The following is a 25,475-nucleotide window of genomic DNA, read 5'->3' as shown; positions in this document are numbered from 1 at the left end:
TATAGAAAGGAAAACTATGTTCACACAAAAACCTGTACATGATTCTTTATAGCAGCTTTATTTGTAATAGCTCAAAATGGTAATCAACCAAAATGTCCTACAAGAGGTGGATGGTTAAATAAACGGTGATACAGCCTCAGCAATAAAAAGAAACAGCCATTAATACATGCAACAACTTGGATGGATTTAAAGGGCATTAGGCTAAGCGAAGAAAATTCAATATCAAAAGGAAGCATATTGTATGATTTCCCTTACATAATGTTCTGACAAAAGTTAAGAGAGAACATATTAGTGGTTGCCAGGGGTTAGAGATGGTGAAGGGAGGGGCTGGGTGTGAGTATAAAAAGCACCAGGGAGATTTTTGTGGTGATAGAAGAGTTTGTATCCTGATGGTTACAGGAATCTACACTTGAGATAAAAATATGCAAACACTGTACTTGTGTCAAATTCCTGGTTTTGTATTGTTCCGTAGTTAAATAAGATGTAATGAATGAAAGAAACTGGGTGAAGGGTGGGTACACAGGATCTTTCTGTATTATCTTTGCAATTTCCCATGTTCTATATTTTAACTATCTTAATTATTTTTCAATACAGAAAATAATTTAAAATAAGCCCTATTTGTCTTGGGCAGTTCTGGCTCCCATTATTCGCAAGAGGAGAAACTTGAAACTGTGGAACCCCCCGATACCCAGTTTCACATATAAGCATGACCTGACTGGGGCCATGCCCTGAGAAAGGCGCTGGGCGGCAGCAAGGTGGGGAGCCAGGGAAGTCTTCCCTCGCCCTGAGGGTGCGGGGAAGCGGCGTTGGCGCCACTGAAGCTGGGTGTGAGGGAGGCGTCACCGAGTTCAGCCCCACCCTCCACCGCTCCCCAAGCGGGTCCGGCGTCCTCATCGCATGGCCAGAAGGCGGGGAGCGAGAGGCGCCGGGACCCTCGCGTGGCGCTCCAGCACCCCGGACCGTCGCGGCGCCTCGCCTTAGGGAAGAGCAAGAAAAGAACTTTATTTGAACCGCGAACATTTTTTGGTCACTGAGATTGAGTCTCCCAGTGCTTTGGCTTCCCGCCTCTTTATCGTGGGTTTGATCCCTGAGCTGCTCTCCTTTCCCGAACCTCCCGGGGTGCAGCCGAGAGCCCTCCCGCGCGCCTGACTCCAGAGCAGAGGAAGGGAGGCGGCCTCCGGCTGGTCCCCCCGAAGCCCTTGCTGCCCGGCAGATGCGGATGGCCAGGCAGTAGCGGGCGGTGGCCCCGCGTCCCGGGAGCGCACAGCAATGCAGGCGCTCAACATTACCCCGGAGCAGTTCTCCCGGCTGCTGCGGGACCACAACCTGACGCGGGAGCAGTTCATCGCTCTGTACCGGCTGCGACCGCTGGTCTACACCCCAGAGCTGCCGGGGCGCGCCAAGCTGGCCCTCGTGCTCACCGGCGTGCTCATCTTCGCCCTGGCGCTCTTTGGCAATGCTCTGGTGTTCTACGTGGTGACCCGCAGCAAGGCCATGCGCACCGTCACCAACATCTTTATCTGCTCCTTGGCGCTCAGTGACCTGCTCATCACCTTCTTCTGCATTCCCGTCACCATGCTCCAGAACATTTCCGACAACTGGCTGGGGGGTAAGAGTCGCGCCCCGCTCCTTCTCTCTTAACCCTCTGCCTTTCAGGGGATCTCCACCATCTCTCTCTCTCTCTCTCTGTCTCTTCCTTACACTTCTCTGTCAAATGAATCCGGTGCTCTTTCTTAGAACTTCGCCACCTGTGTTCACCTGGATATAAGTTTTTTTGGCCGCCTCTGATTCCCTTCAGTGCTTCCTCCTTGTGGCTTAGAGACGTAGGTTGGGGAAAGGCTTGGGAAAGGTCCCTAGCAGTGAGGTGGGAAGTCGCACCCCTCACCACTTATTTCAGCTTCCTTTCCCGTAATTACCAGGTTTTTCTCCCCTAGCTTTCTTACTAAAAGTGAGATAAAAATATTTCAAATAACTAAACAAACCAAAGTTAAAAATCTCATTTCCTCATTGCCCCAGCCTCCAGCCTCACTTCCCAATTGCTTGCAGAAAGCTTCTTGTATCTATGAGCATAAAACAAATGTAATTCATGTGCAGAAAAAATATATTGAACTAGTCCTTTTAAAAACTGTATTAAGTGTCATGCAGGAAGAAGGAACACAGAAAACTGATGCCCTCCTGACTATTATAAAAGAAGAGATGACATTCTCCTCCTTCCGTATAATGGGAACAAAAATGACAGAGGAGAGGTGCGGTCACTGAGTTGGGAGCAGTGTGTGGAGGTTGGAAAAAAAGACATTATATTTCTCCAGATGCTCCAGCTTTTCCAAGAACACAGCTGGAGAATGCCCTGGTGTAAACCCATGAGCAGTAGTGTGTTGTATTCTCACCAGTGCTTATGGTGCACCGTGGGCCTCCCCATTTTCACGGTTGGGTGTATTCTTGTGACCACATCAAAATGGTTAGAAATGTAAGAGAAATAGATCATTATGCCTTCAATCTCTGCTATTTCTATCCCACTACTAATTCTCTTAAACTCATGGAGGGTGTTTCATCCTACCATTACCAATTTGAGATCGTGAGCATTGCTTTTTTTTTTACCATTAGCTTAAACTGAGTTTGCTGTTAGTGAGTCAGAATGTTAAAGTCTTTGATTCTTATCAATCTATAATGTAAATATTTTCAAAAAAGCATTAAACATTGAGTACAGAGCATTGACTTGAAAGTAATACACAATGTGGAAAGTAAGACATTGATTTATGGATTAGAGACTTTCTTATGCACTCTGATGCAGTAATTGTATTTGGGCATTTTAAAGTTGCTCAGTGCAACTAACTCCATAAAATTAATGGGGTATTTTTTGATCATCATTACAGAACTTGGTTTTTTGGGGAAAAGCACGTGAGTTTTCATTTCTAAATGTTTGTGAAAGCAGATTTATGAGGCTTCTTTGTACTGGGGATGATTATCGCTCCATTTGTAAAGGTGAAAATAATTATGCAAAGTGGGATTTTATGGTGGGGATCAAAAGAAGTAGATTACAATTTTGGCTGTAATACATGTTAATTTAGTATGTCTGGGTCTCAATTTTTCAGTAAAATACTAGGGATTAGAGAAGTTTGAAAGTGCAGTGAGTCTGGCCAGGCGTGTTGGCTCACACCTGTAATCCCAACACTTTGGGAGGCCGAGGCTGGTGGATCACGAGGTCAGGAGATCGAGACCATCCTGGCTAACACGGTGAAACCCCGTCTCTACTAAAAATACAAACAACAACAAAAAATTAGCCGGGCGTAGTGGCATGCGCCTAAAGTCCCAGCTACTCGGGAGGTTGAGGCAGGAGACTTGCTTGCTTGACCCCGTGAGGCAGAGGTTGCAGTGAGCCAAGATCACGCCACTGCACTCCAGCCTGGGTGAAAGAGCAAGACTCCGTCTCAAAAAAAAAAAAAAAAAAAAAAAAAAAAAATAGTGCAGTGAGCCAGATCTTTAGCTCCTGTTCATATTGGGGAATGATGGCCAAGAAAGCCTGTATGGTGCATCTTCCATCCTCAGGGCTTATTTGGGCACTGCCAAGGTTTTTCTCGAGTTTTCTTTTCTCCCTGCTTCTTACTTCATGGAGAACATTTCACTTTAGCTTCTAAATACTGAAGGAGAGTAATATATTGCTCATTTATTTTATAGGGTTAGTGTGAGAATAAAGTGTGTTAGTAAAAGTGCTTTGAAAAATATTGGTCATGCCATGAAAGTATAAGATATTAATTCTATTAAGGGGTGTTTAATTGGAGGTGGCCTATGTTTATCTGGGACCAGATTTATAGAATAAATAATGATCTTATAAATTGAGTAAATAATACCAAAATTGAAGTGCGAGGGAGAGGTGAGAGCCTGCAGAGGGGCTAGAGAGCAATATGAAAATAGAATTAACTTATGCATTATAGGACAGGATAATCATTGCAAAATTTCCTTGATAAATTAACGAAGAAAAGTTCAAGAGAATGTAATCTAAGAGCCAAAAATTAATTCATAATTTATTATTTTACAAAGCTATTGAGGATCTCCTATCTGGCAAAGTATTCTACCTTGAGAGTACAAAAGTGAGTAAAGTCTATCTGTGCCCTTCAGGACCTCAGAGAATAGGAGATGGCCCCAAAATGAGCAAAAACAGGATTTGATAGAAAAAGGATCCACTTTGCTCTATAAGCACAGAAGAGTCAGGAAGGCTTCCTGAAGGATGTGATGTTCAAGCTGGGTCTTGAAGAATAATTCAGAGAATAATTTAGACTCTTTCCAGCAGAGGACAGAGTGTGTTCTAAGAATAGGGGTCAGTGCCAAGTTGGAGGGAAGAAAGAAGATGGTGTGTTTCAAGAATACCATGCAAGGCATTGCAAGAATGCACAGGTTATATGTGGGGAATGGCAGGAAATGAGACAGAAAAGTAGTGCAACTGGGGAGGAAAAAAAATATATATATATAGTTATGTAAAAACCTAAAATATGAATACCCCTCAAATTCCTTCAGGGGTGAGGTAGGAAACACAAACAAAGCAATGAAGATCACCAGAAGAAACGGCGACAAAAGGAAGACTGTCTCCTCTAAAGGGGGCAGGATTGCAGCATGCTGGAGTGGTGCCCAGGATTGTCACATCTTTTGTTGTTGTTCTTGCTTCTCCACCTCTCCTTCTGAAAAGCTGGGAATACAGATTTTTATGATGCTGACTTCTAAGTCAAGTACGAAAAGTAAAATGCAATCAGGTAAAAGAAAACATCTCTATGGCTTGGTCACAAATAATTCATGGACTTCCAGTTTGTGACATCTCTACATTGCCTGTCTCTCAAATATTTCTGACAATGGTAAGGCTGTGAATGACTGTTTTATTCTTCTTTTAGTCCATTCCTCTTTCTTGCTGGGGACCAGCAGCACCTATTGAGTCAAAACCTACTTTTTAACAAGTTTCTGAATTGTTTCACGCGCACATTAAAGTTTGATAAGCACTGGAGAAGTCAGCTCGGGCCTTTATAAGAAAAAAAAAAGTTTGTTAAGTACTACTTGAAGTAAGTAATGGTTCTTAGACCTGGCTACACAGAGAATCTCCTGAAGGGCTTTTGAAAATGGCCTGCACCAGCCCCAGCCCAAACCAGTTACACTTGTCTCTTTGGAGCCAGCCACACTGCCTTACAGAGCCCAGTGTGCACAACTCTACTCAGGTCCCCTTTCAGGGACATCATGTTGTTACCTTAAAACTGGTCATGGTGGGAATATTCACATCACGGAAATCAGCACTTACTGGTTAGGCCTGTTTTTTAAAAAAGTGAAAACAAAAACAAACCCAGGAATCAAACAGTTGCTTTCCCAGCACACCACTGAGCAAAGACATTGAGTTTTCTTTCGTACACTGCTGGGACCATGAATAATAGGTGAGGCAAAGTGTAGCCACAAACATGTTTTTACATGAATTACACTAAAGTTGGAAAGAGATACAGCTGATCCACAGCATCTAAGTGTGCCCAGCATAGAGGCAAGCTGACATTCAATTCCCTTCATCCACCTTACCATCATTCCCTTATCGGTTTACCTTTGATCTACCAGTTGACTCACTCTCTACTCCCCAGGACTCCTTCCAACATGGAGCTAGCAGAAGTGGCGATTCTCTGCACCCAAATATTATAAACAGCACATGCTTATGAGTTTTTTATTACTCATATGAGGGTCGAGTTGCTCTGCCATGGCCCTTTCCTTTAGGAAAGTTTTGTCTCTGTTCTCTTCTTTGATTTACTGGGCTAGACTGCAGAAGCGGATTTGCCCATTGCCTCCTTAGGGCCACCAAATTTACCTATCCTTATCTGCACCCTGTTCTTCCTCATTTTGTTTTGTTTTTTCCTCCTTTTTATCTTTTTCTTCACAATGTCCAAATGCTCCTCCAAATTCACTCACTGAACATGTTCTGTTTCTTCCAGCTCAATTCAGAACAACTGATTTTGCTTGTGACCAGTGCTGCAGAACGCCACTCTCTTCTCTAAGTTTCCATGAACTAGTCTTTTTTGTCTCTTTGTTTCCTTTACGTCTCTGTCTCTGTATTTTCTGCCTTTTGAGAGTTCTCAGTCTTTCTCTTATTTTGCAAGGAAGTGTCCACTGAAGCTTAGCATGCAACTCTTTTCTTTCATCGTCAATTTCTGTATAGAGGCTATAGCATGACTCTCACTTCTTTGCTGATGATTATGAAATAGTATCTATTCAATATCATAAGCCATGGTCTTTCACCTGATCTGAAGACTTGGCACTTACACATGAATATATTACCAGCATCCCCCATTCTCTCATGGTGTCTTGTTCCTCTGCCCAAAGTCTGAAGTATTATTAATGGCACTATGAGTCATTCCTGTATTCAGCATTTCCTGGGTATTTCCTGTGTGCACTGGGATATTGCAGGTATTGAGAAAGCTGTGTTTCTGTGGAAAAGCCAAGTTTCCATTAGACTAAGAAGGGGGAGGAAGCATTCAAAGAAGTAATGGAGAATGCAGGGCATTTTGTAGATGTCAGGGTTCCAGAGCACACAGTGCAAGTATTGAGAAGTAGGGAGCTTGAATCAGATTAGGGGATGTTCACAGTCTGATGGGTTTGAGTCCAAAGTTCAGGGATAGGCTGGGGGAGAATGGGACTCGTGGTAGCTGAGGTAAATGAAAACTTAAGGCATAGGAATGTTAATTCTGAACACCTCCCAGAAGGAGATAGAAAATCAGTTCTAATGCTAGCCTGCTTTATGACTAAGCATTAATAAGATGAAATGGGGAGTGTTTGGGGTGTGCCTGGAGTAGTGGCCTTGATAGGATCCTGCTGGGCTCTGTATCCACTTTCATCCTGCTGTGGATTCAGGCACAGCCAGGGGGAGGATGGTCTCCTCAGGTGCACACACAGCTCTGCAGCCCACCCCCAAATCCTGCTGTGGGCAGTGAAAAGAATTTTCTAGCAGTGGCTGGCAAATTGACTAAAAGTAATTCCAAAAAAAAGGAGTTTGAAATATATTCTAAGTAATGGCAGCATAGTTGGGGGAAGTACACATTCATGCACTTTTACTACCTTTGAAGAGTATTAGGGTAAGAAAACACAGAAAATTAATTTTCTCAGCAGCTGATATGAGAATTCCTCTTAGAGTGGTAATGCTTAATCTTGGCAACATGTAGTAAATCATCCGGGAGTTTTTTAAAACACAGATGCCTGGTTCCTACCCCTGGAGATTCTGAATTAATTGGTCTGATTATAATTGGTATGGAGTTTTCAAAAGTTGCCAAAGTTAGAAAAGTTATAATTTGCAGCCAAAGTTGAAAGCCAGTGATGTAGTGTAAATGCTGACAGCACCAGGAGTTCCCCAAGTTAGAAAAGTTATAATTTGCAGCCAAGATTTAAAATCATTGATATAGTGTAAATGCTGACAGCTCCAGGACTCAGGCTGATATGAAGATTAAAAGAAATAATAGATGTAAACACTTTTTAAAAAAGTATAGTGCCTACCCCATGTACCAGCTCAATATAGCTATTATATATTTAAAACATAGCAATGGCAGTCAGAATGCTTAGAAAATGCAAAAGTAGATTATATTAACTGGAGCCCAACAAGGAGCTCAGAGGCAGTTCTTCCATTTTCTGCATCCTATTGCATCTTTACTAAAGCCCTTAACGTTTTTAGAGTCTTTCAAGATGAATTTGGAAAGGAGTCAAAAATGGTGAAAAGATTGGAATATAAGACATACAAAGAAATACAAGAAGAATTATTCTCTTGCCTGGAGAATAGAACTTTAGTTATAAATTAGCACACCTCACCACAAAGGTTTTTCAGTCTATTTTGCCCAGGGCCACAGTAGCGGATGTGGGCGGGTAATAGAATGGTAGTAGGCGAAGCTCCAAGCTTCATTATAACAGCTCCTGTCTCTCTTTTTAAGAATTAGAATTTTGCTTGACTTTATATGAAAAATGAAAGGATTTAACTAGAAGGAAAGGAGGCAGAGAAAGAAAGCACTCACTGTACACAACATGAAATGTTAGGGTGTGTTTTTAGAGATTGAGAGCTGATACATTGTGAAATGAATTAAAGGAGTTTGTTGAACTTCATTTAGTGAAAAGATCTTAATTTTGAGGGCCAATTCAGAACAGAGAGCTTAACCTGGAACTTCTTCAGTCCCATTTTATTATTCGATCAGTGACTAGAAAACATCAGTTACATGTGTTATATAATTTTTTCTATGATATTTCAGAAATTTTAGAGTTCTTGGGGAAATTTACATATGGTAAGATTGGTGTAAAATCGACAGTATTGTGGGGCTTAAAAAGTCAACAGAAATGATAAAAGCTGTTGATGAAGAATAGTCTTTTTAAAATAAGGAAGTATTAAAAAAAGATGTAAATTAAACAGAGGTCCAACAGCGACAGTAGTTTGAAATAAAGTCAGGAATTATGCCGTGGACAGCCTCTGGTTGATCTTTCCTAGAATCAATTACGTGCACACTTTGAGAAGAAAAGATGCTATAGGTCACTAAATTTTCTGGTAGGTGGGAGAGTGGCAGTAACAGCAACAGCAACAGGATTTATGTGAAAGATTCTCTCTACTTAGGACAAGAACTGTTTACATTTAAAATAATGACAAGAAAGGATTTAGCAGTGAGAAAGTTTTAAATATTTCACTGTGCGCTTAGGAGGCATAAAATGAATGCCCTTTTTAGTTTGCTTTTCTAAAACATAACTATTCTTTGACAAGTTGTTGATTTATTAGGATTCTTGTTTGTGGGAAGAGAAGCCCAACTTAAATTACCTTAAGAAAAAAAGGGGAATATCCTACCTCTGCAACTGAAAAGCTCAGAGTTAGGGCTGGTTTTAGGCATAACTGGATTAAGGTCTTCAACAATGATCATCCTCCCCCTCTGTGGCCAGCTCCACTTCCCTCTGTGTTGTGGTTTCGTTCTTGAGCTGTCTTTTGCCCAAGTGTGTAAGATGACCCCAGGAGCTATAAGCTTACATTTTCTTTAAAACTCCCTGTCGCAATCCAAGTGTCCGTCGATGGACAAATGGATATAGAAAATATGCTGTGTATACACACAGTGGAATATTACTCAGCCATGAAAGGGAATGAAGTTCTGATACTTACTACAACATGGATGAGCTTCGAAAGCATTATGCTCAGTGAAATAAGCCAGACACCAAAGGACAAATATTGTGTGATTCTACTTATGTGAACTATTTAGAATAGGCAAAGTCATAGAAACAGAAAAGATACTAGTGTTACCAGGGGCTACGGGGAGGGCGGAGTGGGGAGTTATTGCTTAATGCTTAAATTTCTGTTTGGGGTTATGAAAAAGTTTTTGAAACAGATAGTGGTGTTCATTGCACGACACTGTGAATGTGAGTAATGTCACTGAATCATACACTTAAAAATGAATAAAATAATAAATTTTATGTTATATATATTCTACCACAATAAAAAATTCTAGAATAAAAAATAAAACTTTTTTTCTCAGGAAATGAGACAGAATACTTCCTGGTAGTTGCAGAAAATTCTGGAAGGATTGTAGCCAGTTTGACCTTGCTGTCTTACCCATAGAACTAATCACGCACCTCAGGGAGCACCATCATCACTCCTATTCAAACACCCAGAGATACCTCCTACAGCAGGAAGAAAAGCCTATTGAGGAGCCACTGTGAGGCAGTTTCTCATCCCTGTCTTGTGGGAGACTGACCTTCTCTCATCTGTCTCCCGTTTGGTTTCCGTTGAGTGTAAGACTTCCCACCTTTCTCCCCACCTTGCTCCCACTTAAGGTTCAGCTACAGTCTTTTGTGTAAGTCTGTACAATTGTTTGGCCGTGGTTTAAGGGTTGCTCCTCCCCAGCAGAGCAACCCATTGCCCGTGCTGTCAGTCATCTTGCTCTTCAAGGCTCAGTGTCTTCCTGTGTTGATCTTGCCTTTGGCATCTATGCAAGTAATAAACTTCCTGAATCCATTGATGCTCATTGTCTCCTTACTGACTGAATCCATGGAAGTGTGACAAGCTAACAACTGCAGTAGTGACACTTGGGACCCTGTTAGCCACTAAGCTCCTTGGAAAGGCTTGGCTGCTTAGCATGAAGTTCTTCCATAGGAAGGTACTCAGGGTAGATATGTTTAGCAGAGTTGGCCATTTATGTCTAGTGGAGTGAGTCAACTTACAGGGGCTAAAGCTCCCTGATCATATGTCTCCCCATAAGGCCAAGCCCTGCACTGGGTTTCTCAGGATCAAGCTGAACCAGACTTCTGAGTGGCTCTTCCTTGTCTGCCTTTCCTGGTCTGGGATGGAGTGCTGGGATCTCTCTCTGCGGCTCCCATCTCATTTATTAATATATACTCCCCAGTGGACCAACTTCCAGGCTGCCAATTCCTTCTAGTAGTCGACATATGCCTTCTCCCTCTGCTAAGGAATTATTGAAAGGTCAGTGAATGGGGTTCTAGAAGTTGATCTTGGCAGTTCCCTCTCAGTCTGTGCCTTTAAGAAAAGTTCAGCAGAAGCTATACTATTTGTTTCATTTTATGTCTTAAAACTAAAGATTCTTAAGGATGAATTCCGAAGTAATCAAGTAAGTGCTTATTGTTTTTATCTGTCTTTGCAAAACTAAATTAGTCCTACCTGTAGCTTGGTTTTGGAGAAACACATTTACTGTCATATCAGAGAGATTGTAGGCTATTCAGGGTAAATAGAAATCTTAAAAGACAGCATGTTCCTACATCCTGGGAGAAATAGAAGGATAGAGAAACAGTTAGATGCTGTGAAAACGAACATGGATTGTGGAATCAAACAATATTGGGTTCTAATCCTGTTCTATCCTTTGTAAGTGTTTGTATTAACTAGATTATAAGTTACATGGCCTGGCATTAAAGCTTCCCCTATTAGAAGACCAAGGAGAGAAGTTATAAAATAATGTTTGATGCTGCCCCCCAGTGGTTGATGTGGCCGCAGAAAATATGACAAAGATACAGGTAGATCAAGCTTTATTTTCACAAAAATATTAATGCATATAATGCATATCTAGTTCTTCTTATTTCCCATTTGATTTCTCTATGAAGCATATAGTATTTACATATTTTCATTTATGCAAACTCATTTTAAAGTCCCCTTTAATACATGTATGAAAATATGTTAACGTTTTAAAAAAATTTCCTGTGTGATTGAGATGCATTTAAAATTTGTAAACGTCGGGTAGTGTTGCCTAGTGAGTCCTGGAGACCTTTGAAGTCGCTGCCACTCTCACCATGGCTTGGATCCAGATGCGCCACAGCCTCTCGGGGATGTGGGCCCTCGGAACCTTTTCAGTGCCGGACCGTGGGCCACAGGCAGTCCCGCGGCAGCAGGATAACAGAACCTCTGGATGGACTCTTCCTGGGAAGCTTTGCTAATTTGCAGCAGCTGGACTATGTTCCTCATTAACATCCGTCTGTCAGCTTAGTCGTCACATCATTTCACCGTGGTGGCAGGGATTCTATATAGAAAAAGCACCTGGATCTCAGCCTTTCAATGGCTTCAAGACAACCAGAAGTGCCTGCTCTTGAGGCTAGTGGGCCTTTAGGCAAGATGTCCCTGCCCTTCGGGATATACCGCCGGGCACTCAGCTATGATGAGACCCTCAAGGACCCTGCACCCATGACTCCTCCTCCATCAGACATGGGCAGCATCCCTTGGAAGCCAGTGATTCCAGAGAGCAAGTATCAGCACCTCACCAAGGTGGAGGAAGGAGAGGCCAGTTTACCCTCCCCTGCCAGTCCCTGTCATCGGCCATTGACAGTGTGGACAAGGTCCCAGTGGTGAAGGCTAAAGCTACCCATGTCATCATGAATTATCTGATCACAAAACAGACCCAGGAAAGCTTTCAGCATTTTGGGCGACAGGCAGGGCTGAGGGATGCTGGCTACACACCCCACAAGGGTGTCACCACTCAGAAGACCAAGTACCTTAGAGTAGCAGAAGCACTCCACAAACTAAAGCTGCAGAGTGGAGAGATAGCAAAAGAAGAGAGGCCGCCTGCATCTGCCCTGTCCACCCCAAGCACCACTTCTCACTTTTCACTTAAGCAGAGACCCAGGGGCTGGTTCACTTCTGGTTCTTCCACAGCCTTACCTGGCCCAAATCCTAGCACCATGGACTCTGGAAGTGGGGATAAGGACAGAAACTTGTCAGATAAGTGGAGCCTCTTTGGACCAAGATCCTTTCAGAAGTATGATTCTGGAAGTTTTGCCACCCAGGCCTACCGAGGAGCCCAGAAGCCCTCTCCAATGGAACTGATCCGTGCCCAGGCCAACCGAATGTCTGAAGATCCAGCAGCCTTGAAGCCACCCAAGATGGAATTCCCAGTGACGGAAGGGAAGAAACAGCCACCACGGGCGCATAATCTCAAACCCCGTGACTTGAATGTGCTCACACCCACTGGCTTCTAGAGCCCTTTCTTTCCAGGGATTCTGGTAAAGAAGGTTTCTTGCACTCCACTCCCCTTTTATCTTGGCTTTGACATAGGAAAGGTATATTTAAAAACTTAATCAGCTGGGCACAGTGGCTCACGCCTGTAATCCCAACACTTTGGGAGGCCAAGTTAGGTGGATCACCTGAGGTCAGGAGTTAAAGACCAGCCTGGCCAACAAAGTGAAACCCCGTCTCTACCAAAAATATACAAATTAGCCAGGCATGGTGGTGGGTGCCTATAGTCCCAGCTACTTGGGAGGCTGAGGCAGGAGAATTGCCTGAACCCAAGAGGCAGAGGTTGCAGTGAGCCGAGATCACGCCATTACACTCCAGCCTGGGTGACAGAGTGAGACTCCGTCTCTAAATAAATAAATAAATTAAGTAAAAAACCTGTTAAATTGAGGCTAGAGCTAGAGATATAATTGGTTTTTGAGAAATATTGATACAAAGCTTGCCCTTGTTGTGTGGAAGAAGCCATTTTGTACTGCTTTAAAGTTAGACTAAATATTCTCAGCAGTGGTGTATGGGGACCTCGTTACCTATTTTTTCATCATTTACCCTAGGTAAGAACTTCAATCACTGCTTACTAGGTAAAGAATGTTTGTGCTGTTCCAAAACCCAGGCTTCTTGATTCCTTACCACTATCCATGTGAGCACTGACAAATCACGGTGTAGAGGTGCTCACTGACTGGCTGAGATGACTCTGGCCCTGTTGATGGCTGGTGCTGTGCTCCAGCCTTATCAGTTAGGGGACCCAAGATTTGTTTGGGACCTGGATACAGGTAAAACCAGACTTGGCAGGGACCCCTGTTTCTAGGCTGAACCTTGAGTCCCCCTGCTTTTTGGTAGACCTAATGGATCACTGTCCTGCAACCAGTTCTTCATGTGGGGTCTCTTAGGCCAGTGCCAGGGGAGGCATGCTCCTCTTTCTATGCCACAGAACAAACACTAGTCTAGCAGAGCCTTTCTTGCACTTTAAAGTGAGATTAATTTAGCTCCAATTTGGTTAAAAGCTTCCTAAGAGAGAAAATTCAGTCTACTGACTTGCTATAGGTAAATGGACTTAAACTTTTTTAAAGTAAAGGAGATGGTAGGTACAGTTAGATTATAGTCTTGAGGTTTATGTGAAGCCAGTGGTGTTACCTTATTTTGATTTCCTTGTTCAGGTCAGGGCCTGGAACATCTGTGGGAGGAGGTGAATGAATTCAAAATTTTCTGTATGAAAGCATTTTTCACCAAAATGAGCCTCATCCCTTTATACAATACATAACCTTACTGAGGGAGGGAAATAGGGAAACCACCTTTTTATTTCTCCTCACTGTGTACAAGTTCAGTTACTGTCTTGAACGCTGTCTCAAATACCCGTTTTTTGTTTTGGATAGTACCTTGTCTGTATAAGAAGCTGGCCTTTCCATAGACAGGCCCTGGAGTCTAAAATTATGAGAATTAATTTATTTGTGTCTTCTATTATGATCTCTTGTTTTGACAATAAAAATCCTTACTACTTTCTCCAAAAAAAAAAAAAAAAGAAACATCTGCAAATGTTGTAGGTTGGCAAAGATAGTGTTTGACTGTTGTATAATTATTTAATTTCTCTTTGCTTTGGTGTCCTAATATGTAAACTTAGGAAAACTTATTCCCACCTTACAGTGTTGCTGTGACAATGAATGACCCCAGGTGTCAAAAGGACCAGGCACCTAGAAGGTATCCAAAGAAAGGAAGCTATAATTGTTGTTCACATATTCTAAGTTCTGCTCCTTAAAGTGTTAGCTACATTTGTATATAGAATAGTTTTATATACGATAAGGATGTTAGAGAATTTTTAAAAAACTTGTTGTACTGTTAGTAATATCTCAAATATATTTGGTATGCACTTTTACAAAGCAACTGTAAAAACCAGGTCCCTTATAACTTATTTATGATAAAATACAATAAAGTAGTTATTTCACATAAATACAATTTACATGAAAATAATTACTTTTACGCTCAAACTATGAGGATTCAAACTAATCATTTGTACTCAGAAAACAGAAAAGAGTGCTGCTTTCATTATTTCAGAAGCGATAATACATCTCTAGAGGAGGATAAAGTGGTGGTAAAAAAAATTGATTGGGACTGAAGCTGATTTTGTAGTTCCTTTCAAGGCTCATGTGTCTTTCCAGGCCACCCAGACTATAGGCACAACATTGCAACACCAATGTTCCTGGGAAACAGTCCCACTGTCCCCTGCCTCTGTCTTGTAATTTAAGACAACTTTTCTCAACCCCTGCGTGCCTAACTTCCTATCCCACCCCAGCAGAACCTCCCTTGATTATGAACATGTGCAGCCAGTTATCTTGTTGACATTCTTGCTGTTTAGTTCATAGCCTAAAGAGGTACATGACGGCACCTCAATTTGGACATCAGGGTGAGAGTGACTGTGAAACAATGATGTCAGTTGTATGAATATTGTCTTTTGACTTTCCTGTAATGCTGGCACAGACTTGCTGAGATCTGGGCAATCCTGGGTACTAGAGCCTTGCTATGCACTGCAGAGAAGTGGAAATAATAATATGAAAATGGATACCAAAGTCTTAACATAGAGCTTACTATGTGCCAAATATAATATTATCCTTATTTTACAGATGAGAAAATGGAGGCTTAGAGAGGTGTTAGTGTATAAATTAGCTATTCTGCATAACAAACCACAAAAAATTTAGGTGATCAAAGAATCATTCATGATTCTACAGGTTAACAATTTCAGGTTGGCTCATCTGGGTGGTTCTTCTGCTAGTCTCACCTTGTCCTCTCAGTGCTCCATCTATCTGGTGACTTCATAGGAGCTCATTGTTTTACCTGGTGACCTCAGCAAGGGACAGGCCATCTCTGTCCCACATGGTTTCCTCTTTCAGTAGGATACCCAGAATTCTTTATGTGGAGGCACCATATTCTGAGACAGACAGAGAGTAGAAGCATCAGAATCTCTCAAGACCTAGGATTGAAAGTCACACAAATGTTACTTCTGTGATAAAGCAAGTCACATCACTGGCCCAGATTCAAGTAATAGGGAAACAGATTCCTCCACTTGATGTGACAAGTGGCAAAATCATGTTTTCGAGAGCTTGCAGAAAGTGATGGAATTTGTAGCCTTTAAAAAAAAATCCTGGCTGGGCGTGGTGGCTCACGCCTGTAATCCCAGCACTTTGGGAGACCAAGGCGGACGGATCACAAGGTCAGGAGATCGAGACCATCCTGGCTAACACGGTGAAACCCTGTCTGTACTAAAAATACAATAAATTAGCCAGGCGTGGTGGCGGGCGCCTGTAGCCCCAGCTACTCTGGAGGCTGAGGCAGGAGAATGGTGTGAACCCGGGAGGCGGAGCTTGCAGTGAGCCGAGATCGCGCCACTGCACTCGAGCCTGGGCGACAGAGGGAGACTCTGCCTCAAAAAAAAAAACTTAATTTTTTTATAGTAAGTAAAATGCCCAAGCTCATATAGACTGGAAATACTGGTGCCAGGCTTTGACCCAACCAGTCTGCTTCAGTGTTGGGTTTTTAACCACAGTGGTTATACTGACAGAGGGAAGATTTTCACTTTCTGCAGTGAATTATGCTTCACCACCTCCTTCAGCCCTGTTTGTGCAGTGGGGCCTTCAGCAGTTCCACCCCTCGAACTCATGTGCTAGTTTGAGACCTGGAAGACAAATTTCTGTGGTGAAAATTTGCCATGATCTTTTCCTCATAGACCTTTGTGAAAATGAACTCTTGCACAGTGATTATAAGTAACCCTGCCCACAAGTCTACTAATGCAGAGGCCCCTAATACACATACATAGTCATAGGAGTCTGTATTGGCTGAAGTGTAAAAGTAACCATAAGCTATTCTACAGATGAAACTACATGCTTGGTTTTAAAAAAAATTATTTACTGTAATGTCTACAAACAATAAAGGATTTACTCTTATGAGGAAGAATTTTACTGTATCAAAATCTAAGTGTCAATATGAACCTGATCCAAACAGGGATTTCTGGGAAAGGGACACTGGTTATATATATATATATATATAGAGAGAGAGAGAGAGAGAGAGAGAGAGAGACGGAGTCTCACTCTGTCACTCAGACTGAGTGCAGTGGCACGATCTCAGCTCACTGCAAGCTCCGCCTCCCAGGTTCAGGCCATTCTCCTGCTTCAGCCTCCTGAGTAGCTGGGACTACAGGCGCCTGCCACCACGCCTGGCTAATTTTTTGTATTTTTAGTAGAGGTGGGGTTTCACCGTGTTAGCCAGGATTGTCTCGATCTCCTGACCTCGTGATCCGCCCACAGCTTTTTAGGAATCAGTTATATTTCTTTTTTGTGATGTGTATAAGAATGAGATTGTATTTATCTTTTGTGAATATTGTAGTTTTACTTTTGGGGTTGTAAGAAACAAAGATTCAACTTACCTAAAATAATTAGAATTATGGCAAGGCTATTTTGTAGCAATGATAGAGAGAGGGATCTCTTTTTAATTTAAAGACAGTAACTAGTAGGTCTCATGGAGACTTAAATGGAACCCAAAAAAAAGCAGCTGTATGGAGCTCAGCATAAAGAATTCCTGAATCTCCAGGGCTCGGCCGTGAATGTGACTCCACTTGTCTCCAGTAGTGAACAAAGACCTGCTTATTAAATCGAATTGCTTTTTACTACTATGGTGGTTAATCTTTTGGTTTATTCTATGTTTTTACTATTTCGTATCCTCTACCTTTCCCTTTACTCTTGTAGGCTGAATAAATCCTAGTGCTCCAAATAGAGCAGGCTAGGTGCAGTGTCAAACTCAAAGAAACAGTCCAGTGACCAGCACTAATGTAAAATAATTTTAATCTTCAATTATGTATTTCAAAAAAGTTTTTAAACATTTCAGTTAGCATGTCTTAGAACTCCTTTCTCTCATTCCATTCAAGTTGTTTCTGTTACATTCAGTAGCATTCCACAAAACTCTTTCATGCTTTGCAAGGCTCATGCTTTGAAAGATGTGCCCAACTGTAGAGTGTCTTTCCAGGCCACCCTGGACTGCAGGCACGGTGTTACCACACCAGTATTCATACAGAGCCATCCTACTGATTCCTGCCCTTGTAATGCAGGACCTCAAGCTCCCTCAACCCCTTTGTGCCAAGTTCCCAATCTGACCCCAGCTGAAACTTCCTTGACTTGATTATGAACAAGTTCAACCAGTTATCTTTTAGACTTTTTTGCTGCCTAGTTGCTTTTCTCCACTCCAGTGCAGGCTTTTCTCTTTTTTCCTTCTTCACCATTCCCTTTATTTCTGTTCTGCCTCTCTCTCTTTCTCTTTCAATTCGGTCTTATTCATGCAAATATCTCATCCTGATATTCCCCACAATCCAGATAATTAAATGGCCAGTACAGGGAAATATTCAGCAAGCATTTCTCTTAGTGAAAGAGTGAAGGGTGAAAGAGAAAGAAGCTAGGAAAACTCGTACATTAATAAATTTTAGCCCTGTTATGTTAATTTGTCTTCAGGTTTTCTACTTTCTGATAGTCCTTGTGTCCCTCACTCTTACTCTTACCATATGGCTTTTCTATATATCCTTTTAAATTCATCTCCTAACTCTACCCTCATTGTATTTCCTTATTCTTTTTCCAAAGAGAAAGAAGGAACCTTGTTGGCCTAGATTTGGGGTCCAGTATTGTTCAATCGGGAAAGGACTGGGGGAAAGACCAGGTTCACGTGATGCACATGAGGCCTCTGCTTCAGCAGGGTTGGTAAGGAAGGGCAGTGCTTTAGGCTGGCATGATTGACGTGTGAAGGGAAATATAGTTTTGGCTCGTTATTTATTTATTTATTTATTTATTTATTTATTTATTTTTGAGATGGAGGGAGTCTCGCTCTGCCGCCCAGGCTGTAGTGCAATGGTGCGATCTTGGCTCACTGCAACCTCCGTCTCCTGGGTTCAAGTGATTCTCCTGCCTCAGCCTCCCGAGTAGTTGTGATTATAGGTGTGCGCCACCACGCCCAGCTAATTTTTTGTATCTTTAGTAGAGATGGGGTTTCACCATGTTGACCAGGCTGGTCTTGAACTCCTGACCTCGTGATCTGCCTGCCTTGGCCTCCCAAAGTGTTGGGATTACAGGCATGAGCCACTGTGCCTGTCCTAGTTTTGGCTCCTTCTTTAAGAAATCTCTGGAGGATGCAAAATGTTCTAGGCTTGCATGGACTCCAGGGAGGTTAAATTGTTTCTTTTACATTTATCTATGAAAACCTGAAGTTTTTGAAAGAACAGCTCTCCATGATATATTTACAAGTTTATTTCAATAACAGTAATGGGTATTTCATGTCAGATAAGTATGGTTAGTTATCTAAATTGGATTTGCTTTTATCCTAGGCAGACTTCTTTTTAAATAGTCTTTCTCGTAGTGTCTAGATTCTTTTATTTTTCCTGTTGAAGTCCAGTTGTTTCAGTGCCATTTGTTGAAAAGACTATCTTTTCTCCATTTTATTGTCTTTGCTCCTTTGTCAAAGATTAGTTTATTATATTTATGTGATTGCTGAGCTCTCTATTCTATTCTATTTTTTCTTTTTCAATTTTGTGTTAGTTATTCTTGGTCTTTTGCCTCTCCATATAAACTTTAGAATCAGTTTGTTGATATCCACAAAATAACTTGCTGGGATTTTGACTTTCTTAGGTAAACATGCCAAAGAAAGACTTTATAGCAAAAGCAGCTGCGTACATGTGTCTCCTCTCCCCCGCTTTCCCCTCTTCCTGGATAAGGGTACACAGAAAAGAATGCTTTTAAAAAAGAAAGAGAACTAAAAGAAAACAACCCATATTGTTTGATTATGGTCAGAAAATCTTGATTTACAGATGTTACTGACAGATGGGAAGCTGACTCAGTGAGAATGGGATTTCCTTATCTTTCATTAAAAAACCTTAAGAAAATCTCTAACAAAAATCATTAGGTGAGAGGCTTATGAGCCAGAATTATATACTGAGCTGTGTGGGCTCTGCATGGCTTTCACACATCTTTCAACATGTTTTAGCTCTGGGTAGCAGCAACATAGAATATTGCAGACAATTGCAGTTATTGTTTTTTAAAAAGTTCCTTATATGGAGGTAAATAAAAAGTGATTGCTTCACTGGCAACTGGAAGATATCTTATTTTAGAATAAATAGTACTGGTTCTTTGTAATTTGAAAAGGGAACAGGAGCAGTGTTGGGAGTGGGCAAAGGAAGGAAGAGGCCGTTCCTTTTATTAAATGGTTTTGCTTCCAGTACTACATGTCGTTAGGTCAAGTTGTCATACTACAAACTTGCAGCCTAGTTACCTCGTGAAAAAAATATTTTAGCCTGGGAAATATTGTTCCTTAGGAGCAAAGGAATTCTTCAATCTGTTGTCAACTTTTCATGCTGTTTAAAGCCTGGTCCATGGACACGCAGCTTCAGCATCGCCTGGAACTTTTTCAGAATCGTCTCAGGCCTCATCACAGAACTACTGAATCAAAATCTGCATTCAATAAAGTTTGAGATCTAGTGGCCTAAAATATATCATTGCTGTGTTCCGCTTTTGCTTCTGAGGAACACGGGATAGATTATTTTGGCCAGTAGTGGTAGGCCACCACTGAGCACTTTTTATTAGCAAATGGACTGTGGCTGCGTATCTCTCTCTGATTATCTATAATATCACAGAAGTAGTTGCTACAGTAATCAGGACTCTATGCTATTAAAGCTTAACTTCCACATCATCATTATACCAAGGAGGGTACAGAATGTAATACACTATCACTTTTACTTGTCTGCTTTATCTATTGAAGACTGGATCCATCTGATTCAAATTGAATGAGTGAAAATTTCCTCAAAGTAAATATAATCTTTGTGAAACTATTTTTCCTGGTTTTCATAAATTACAAATTTCTCTAATTATAATTAGGGAAATTGAGTGCTTTTTCTCCTTTCTGTAGCATGTGGCTGGATTTTCAGAGTTAAATCTGTGAGACATTATTGTAACGGTACATTCTTCTGAATAGATTTTCATAGCATTTTTTTCATGTGTTGATTTCCTCATTCACTTACTCACTTAACTAACATTTATTAAATGCCTAACACATGCTAGGCACTATGTTGAACTAGGGATGCAAGGGCAAACAGCACACAGTGTATGTTGTGGAAGGTGCTTGGGGAGAGACAACAAGCTTTTTGGAAAATGTGAATAGTTCTGTATGCCTGGAGTTTGGCATTCAGAGGGGATGTGGTGAGAAATGAAGTTGGAAAGAAAGGGAAGATGCAGATTCTGACGAACTTTCTAGTGCTGTGTTAAGGAGTTTGAGCTTCATTTTGGAGCAGAAGCAACACTACTGAGGCAATGAATTTCAAAGTAGGGGTTGCAACACATGAATGAGTCATGAAGTCATTTGGTGAGTCAGTATTAGCGGTTTTACAAAATGGAAATACAGTAGAATAGAAAATATCAAAGAGCATTACTGTAGTAAAAATTTTGGATACGTGTGTGTGTGAGATGATCATGGTCAAAACCACTACTATCAGGGGAGTCAGGCTACCCAGGGGAACCAGGCAAGCACAGTTGACCTAAAAAGAGAATTAAACCCATCAGAACTCAGCAGTATCATAATCCTGGTCCATCGAAGTGATAATGCTTTGTTCTAGCCAACTCTCAGAATTGGAATACTAAACTGGAAGAATCGGTGTTTGCAATTTATAAGGAACACAACTAATTGAAAAAATGATTTACCTGTGGTTAGCTTCTAAGAAAGTACTAAGTTTTTATCCATCTTGTAATGTCTGTATGTAGATGAGCCTATGACAAAGGCAAACCGTTTTACATTAGATTATACTAAAAGGTGTAAGTGGTGACAGAGCAGAAGAATCACTATCATCTTATATATGATTTATGCCTAGGGCTACATAGCTCTCTGACTGTTTTTGTTACTGTAGTAAACACAGTTACTGAAAGCAAATTTGTTGTGTACTCATTGTGTATAATAAATTTTAATTTTGGACTGTGTTATGTGCAGAGATTACTAACTCATAATAGAGGAACTCTGTTGCTCAAAAAATGTTTGAGAACTGTTACTCCAATAAGATTTGAAAAAAATAATAGTGTTTAGAAAAACGAGGTGGGAAAGGAGCAGGGTCACATGCAAGTTACAGAGATGAGATATAGAAAAGAAGGAAAATGGTGATAATAAGCCGTATTAGTCAGGGTTCCCTAGAGGAACAGAACTAATAGGAGATATATATACATACACACACACATATACACTCACACACTCCTATATATATATATACACTCTCATATATACACACACACATATATATACACACATATATACACACACACATACGCACACACATATATATACACATATATATATACACACACACACATATATTTGAGTTTACTAAGTTTTAACTTACGCGATCACAAGGTCACACAATAGGCTGTCTGCAAGCTTGAGGAGCAAGGAGAGCCAGTCCGAGTCTCCAAACTGAAGGACTTGGAGTCTGATGTTCAAAGGCAGGAAGCTTCCAGCATGGGAGAAAGATGCAGGCTGAGAGACTGGGCCAGTCTCACCTTTTCACGTTTTTTCTGCGTGCTTTATATTCACTGGCAGCTGATTAGATTGTGCCCACCAGATTAAAGGTGGGTCTGCCTTTCCCAGTCCACTGACTCAAATGTTAATCCCTTTTGGCAACACCCTCACAAAGACACCCAGGGACAATACTTTGCATCTTTCAATCCAATCAAGTTACAGTATTAACCATCACATCAGCTGTCTTCCAAACCTAAACATATGTATAGGTAGAGAATAGAGTTCTATTAATCTGGCAGGTAATGAAGTAATTTAAAAGAGATCACATTGATGCTTCCAAACCATTGAAACACCTTGAATACTTACTTCCTTTGTAAGGCCTATTCTCTACACTAATTGTGGAAAACCTGGGATTTGGGGGATGCATTTCCATAGTGGTTACAAACACAGACTCTGGAGCCAGACTATTTGTCTTCATCCCTTACTGGATATACAAGTGACCCTGGACAACTTACTTTATTCCTCATTTATCCCTCATACAAGCAGAAATAATAATATCACCTATCTTTTAGTGTTGTCAAGACAGTCCATGAGTTGATGGTGTTAATGCTTATTAGATCAGTACCTAGCACATGGTAACTGCTCAAGAAATGTTCCTACAGTGGAAATTAGTTTTATAACTTAGAACATTGTGATCAGTGTGGCTCAGCCATGACCAAGGACATTTCTGGCAAGCCTATGTCATAAATAAGGACAAAAGAAGAGATAGAGCAGAAAAGAGTAAAGAGGCAATTTCATGCTGTGGCAAAACACCACAAGTTTATGAGAGCAGTGCAGGGAAAGAGATGAAAGATGAGTCATCTATAAAACACAAACTTCCCTTCCCCCAGCTATTCTGTCAAGAATAAAGAAAATGATTCAGAAACAAAGAAATAATAGAGGAGAAAACAAAACAAAAATTAATAAATAAAATATGTATGGAAGCTGGAATTCTTTTCAGTTATCATTTATTTGAACATTATCAGATATCCAATGGTATGCTTGTGCTAGTTTGTACCAGCCCATGAGAACTGATTGTGTACATCTCTTCTGAACTCCACATTCATTGATATTGTGTTGGTCGTTTTGAAATTGGCTCTGGCAGGAGTATTTACATCAGAAAGATTAGCAAACATCAAAAAGCAAGGTCTTCCTTTTTAACTTGGAGAGCTGCTTGTTAATATTTACCAGTCTACCAGTGTAGGTATCTCTTATAATGCAGACAATAAGCAATAAACAACATTCTAGGTATTACCTGCTATTATTACTTTAAGGCATGGTTTTCTTTTGTCATCTCACAATCAACTTTAACCCAGCTTTTTGCTTTTTTAAAAAGTATTTTGACTATATTCAAAGAGAATTGCTTTGAATACTACTTTGTAATTTTACATTTATTTGTGAGATATTGTTTCATGTCTAGTCTCCTTCTAGGAAGAGGAGGTGGGAGAGTGTATATGTTGCACAGCCTGTATTTAAAGAACCTGGAGTAGTGTATGACCCATAGGTGAGTGAATGAACAAATATGTGAATGAAAGAGAAGATAGAATATACAATAAATCTGAGTGAAAGACAAAGAATATCCTCTCCCCTGAAGCCCCTTAACCTCTTCAGTTGGAAGCAGTATTAAGAAACGTAGACCTTGAAGTGAGGGCCCTCTCTCAAATCCATTCTCTGGCCCAGTGGTTCTTAAGCTTTGCTGCCTATTTAAATCACCTGGGAACTTTAAAAAGCTTAAGTCCCCAAGCATACCCTAAAATTCACAATCTTTCAGAGTGAATCTAAATATCAATTTCTTTTAAAGCTCCCAGGTTATTCCAACATATAGCTAAGTCAAGGACCAGTGCTTTCTAGGGCCTGGAATCTGGCGCTAGGTCTTAGAATTCCCAGTGTAGGGGAAGGGAGTTGAATTGGGAGGGAATCTGAATATCTGCCTTTGAGCAACTGCTGGAAATGTAACTGGTAGTTACTGTTAGGATCAGCAGATAGGGACTGGTCTGAATTCCTGGTTATGGCTTTAATTTTTTTTTTTATTTTACCTTATCTCTGTTGCAGAAATATTCGACTGCCTTCTTTCTCTCTCTCCTTTCCACCTCCCACGTTCTTGACTATTCTTGCTTTCATGCTCTCTCTTAGGATCTCAGGTCCATGGCATTTAATTAATAATATGCTATCATTATCATATGGGCAATGATCCTCTCTTGTCTGCCAACGAATGCAGACAACCTCTAGAAACTAGAAAAGGCAAGGAAATGAATTCTCCTCTAGAGCCTCTAGAAAGAACACAGCCCTGTTGACCCATTTCAGACTTCTGACCTCCATAATTGTAACATATAGATTAGTGTTGTTTTAAGTCACTAAGATTGTGGTACTTTGTTACAGTACCAGTAGGAAACTAATACAAACACCCTGTACATTAGTATAGAGTAACTCTTTATTTAGGTCTTGTTTGATATTATTCTTTGCTAACGGAAACCTGGTATGATCAAGGTATTGCGTGGGCATATTCTTCAAGAAAGAATAGACCCCCTCTCAGCCCTAGTGGAGCCAAGCAGTAGGATTCAGAGACCCTGGACAAGACCCAGTACTATGCTGGCTTCAGGTGTGACCCAGCATAGTGCCAGCTATGGAGGCCACAGGAGTGCTTGCATCACTTCTCCCCTAGTTCCAGGCAGCCCATAATGGAGAATATCCTTCTGATTAGGGGAAAGAGAGAGAGAGGAGAGCTAGAGACTTTGTCTGGTAGCTCAGGGATTCTTCCTTATCTTACCGAAGTCCATCAGAGCAGTGTACCTAGGAGTCTGCAGTACTCTAGGCTGCCCCCTAGTGCTGATAAGACTGCAGTGACCACAGGCTTAGATCATGACACTCAATCTCTTTTGCATACGTGGAAAGCCCTTTCAAGAATGATAGGTACAAACAAGCCCAGACTGTGAAGATTGGAATAAATACTGAATTCTTCAATGCCCAGGACTGACAAATGTTCACAAATATCAAGAAAATATGACTTCACCAAATGAACTAAATAAGGCACCAGTGACCAATCCTGGAATGACAGAGATTTGTGACCTTTCAGACAGGGAATTCAAAATAACTGTTCTGAGGAAGCTCAGAGAAGCTCAAGATAACACAGAGAAGGAATTCAGAATTGTATCAGAGAAATTTAACAAAGAGATTGAAATAATTTTTTAAAAATTAAGTAACCTTGGAGCACCCAGATACATAAAACAAATGTTATTAGAGCTAAAGACAGAGATAGACAGACTGCAATACAGTAATAGCTGGGTACTTCAACACCCCACTTTCAGTGCTGGACAGATCATTTAAACAGAAAATCAACCAAAAAAAAGTCAGACTTGGTCTGCACTATAGATCAAATGGATCTAATATACATTTACAGAACATTTCATTCAACAGCTGCAGCTACACATTCTTCTCCTCAGTAATGGAACACTCT

At 41.0% G+C, this 25,475-nt stretch overlaps 1 protein-coding gene and 1 pseudogene across 1 annotated transcript in view; both read left to right on the top strand.

Annotated features, from left to right (window-relative positions):
- The first annotated feature begins 897 nt into the window (after nucleotides 1-897).
- Nucleotides 898-25,475, top strand: part of QRFPR (pyroglutamylated RFamide peptide receptor) — a 55,516-nt gene continuing 30,938 nt past the window's right edge. The window contains exon 1 of the mRNA XM_002815103.4: nucleotides 898-1,609. Coding sequence (XP_002815149.1) covers nucleotides 1,270-1,609 — 340 coding nt within the window. The 5' untranslated portion in view covers nucleotides 898-1,269. The remainder of the gene's footprint in view (nucleotides 1,610-25,475) is intronic.
- LOC103890493 (putative monooxygenase p33MONOX) lies at nucleotides 11,487-12,486 on the top strand (annotated as a pseudogene).

This window comes from Pongo abelii, chromosome 3, assembly GCF_028885655.2.
Source record: "Pongo abelii isolate AG06213 chromosome 3, NHGRI_mPonAbe1-v2.0_pri, whole genome shotgun sequence".
Classification (NCBI taxonomy): domain Eukaryota; kingdom Metazoa; phylum Chordata; class Mammalia; order Primates; family Hominidae; genus Pongo; species Pongo abelii.
This window is presented reverse-complemented; position numbering and strand designations above follow the sequence as displayed.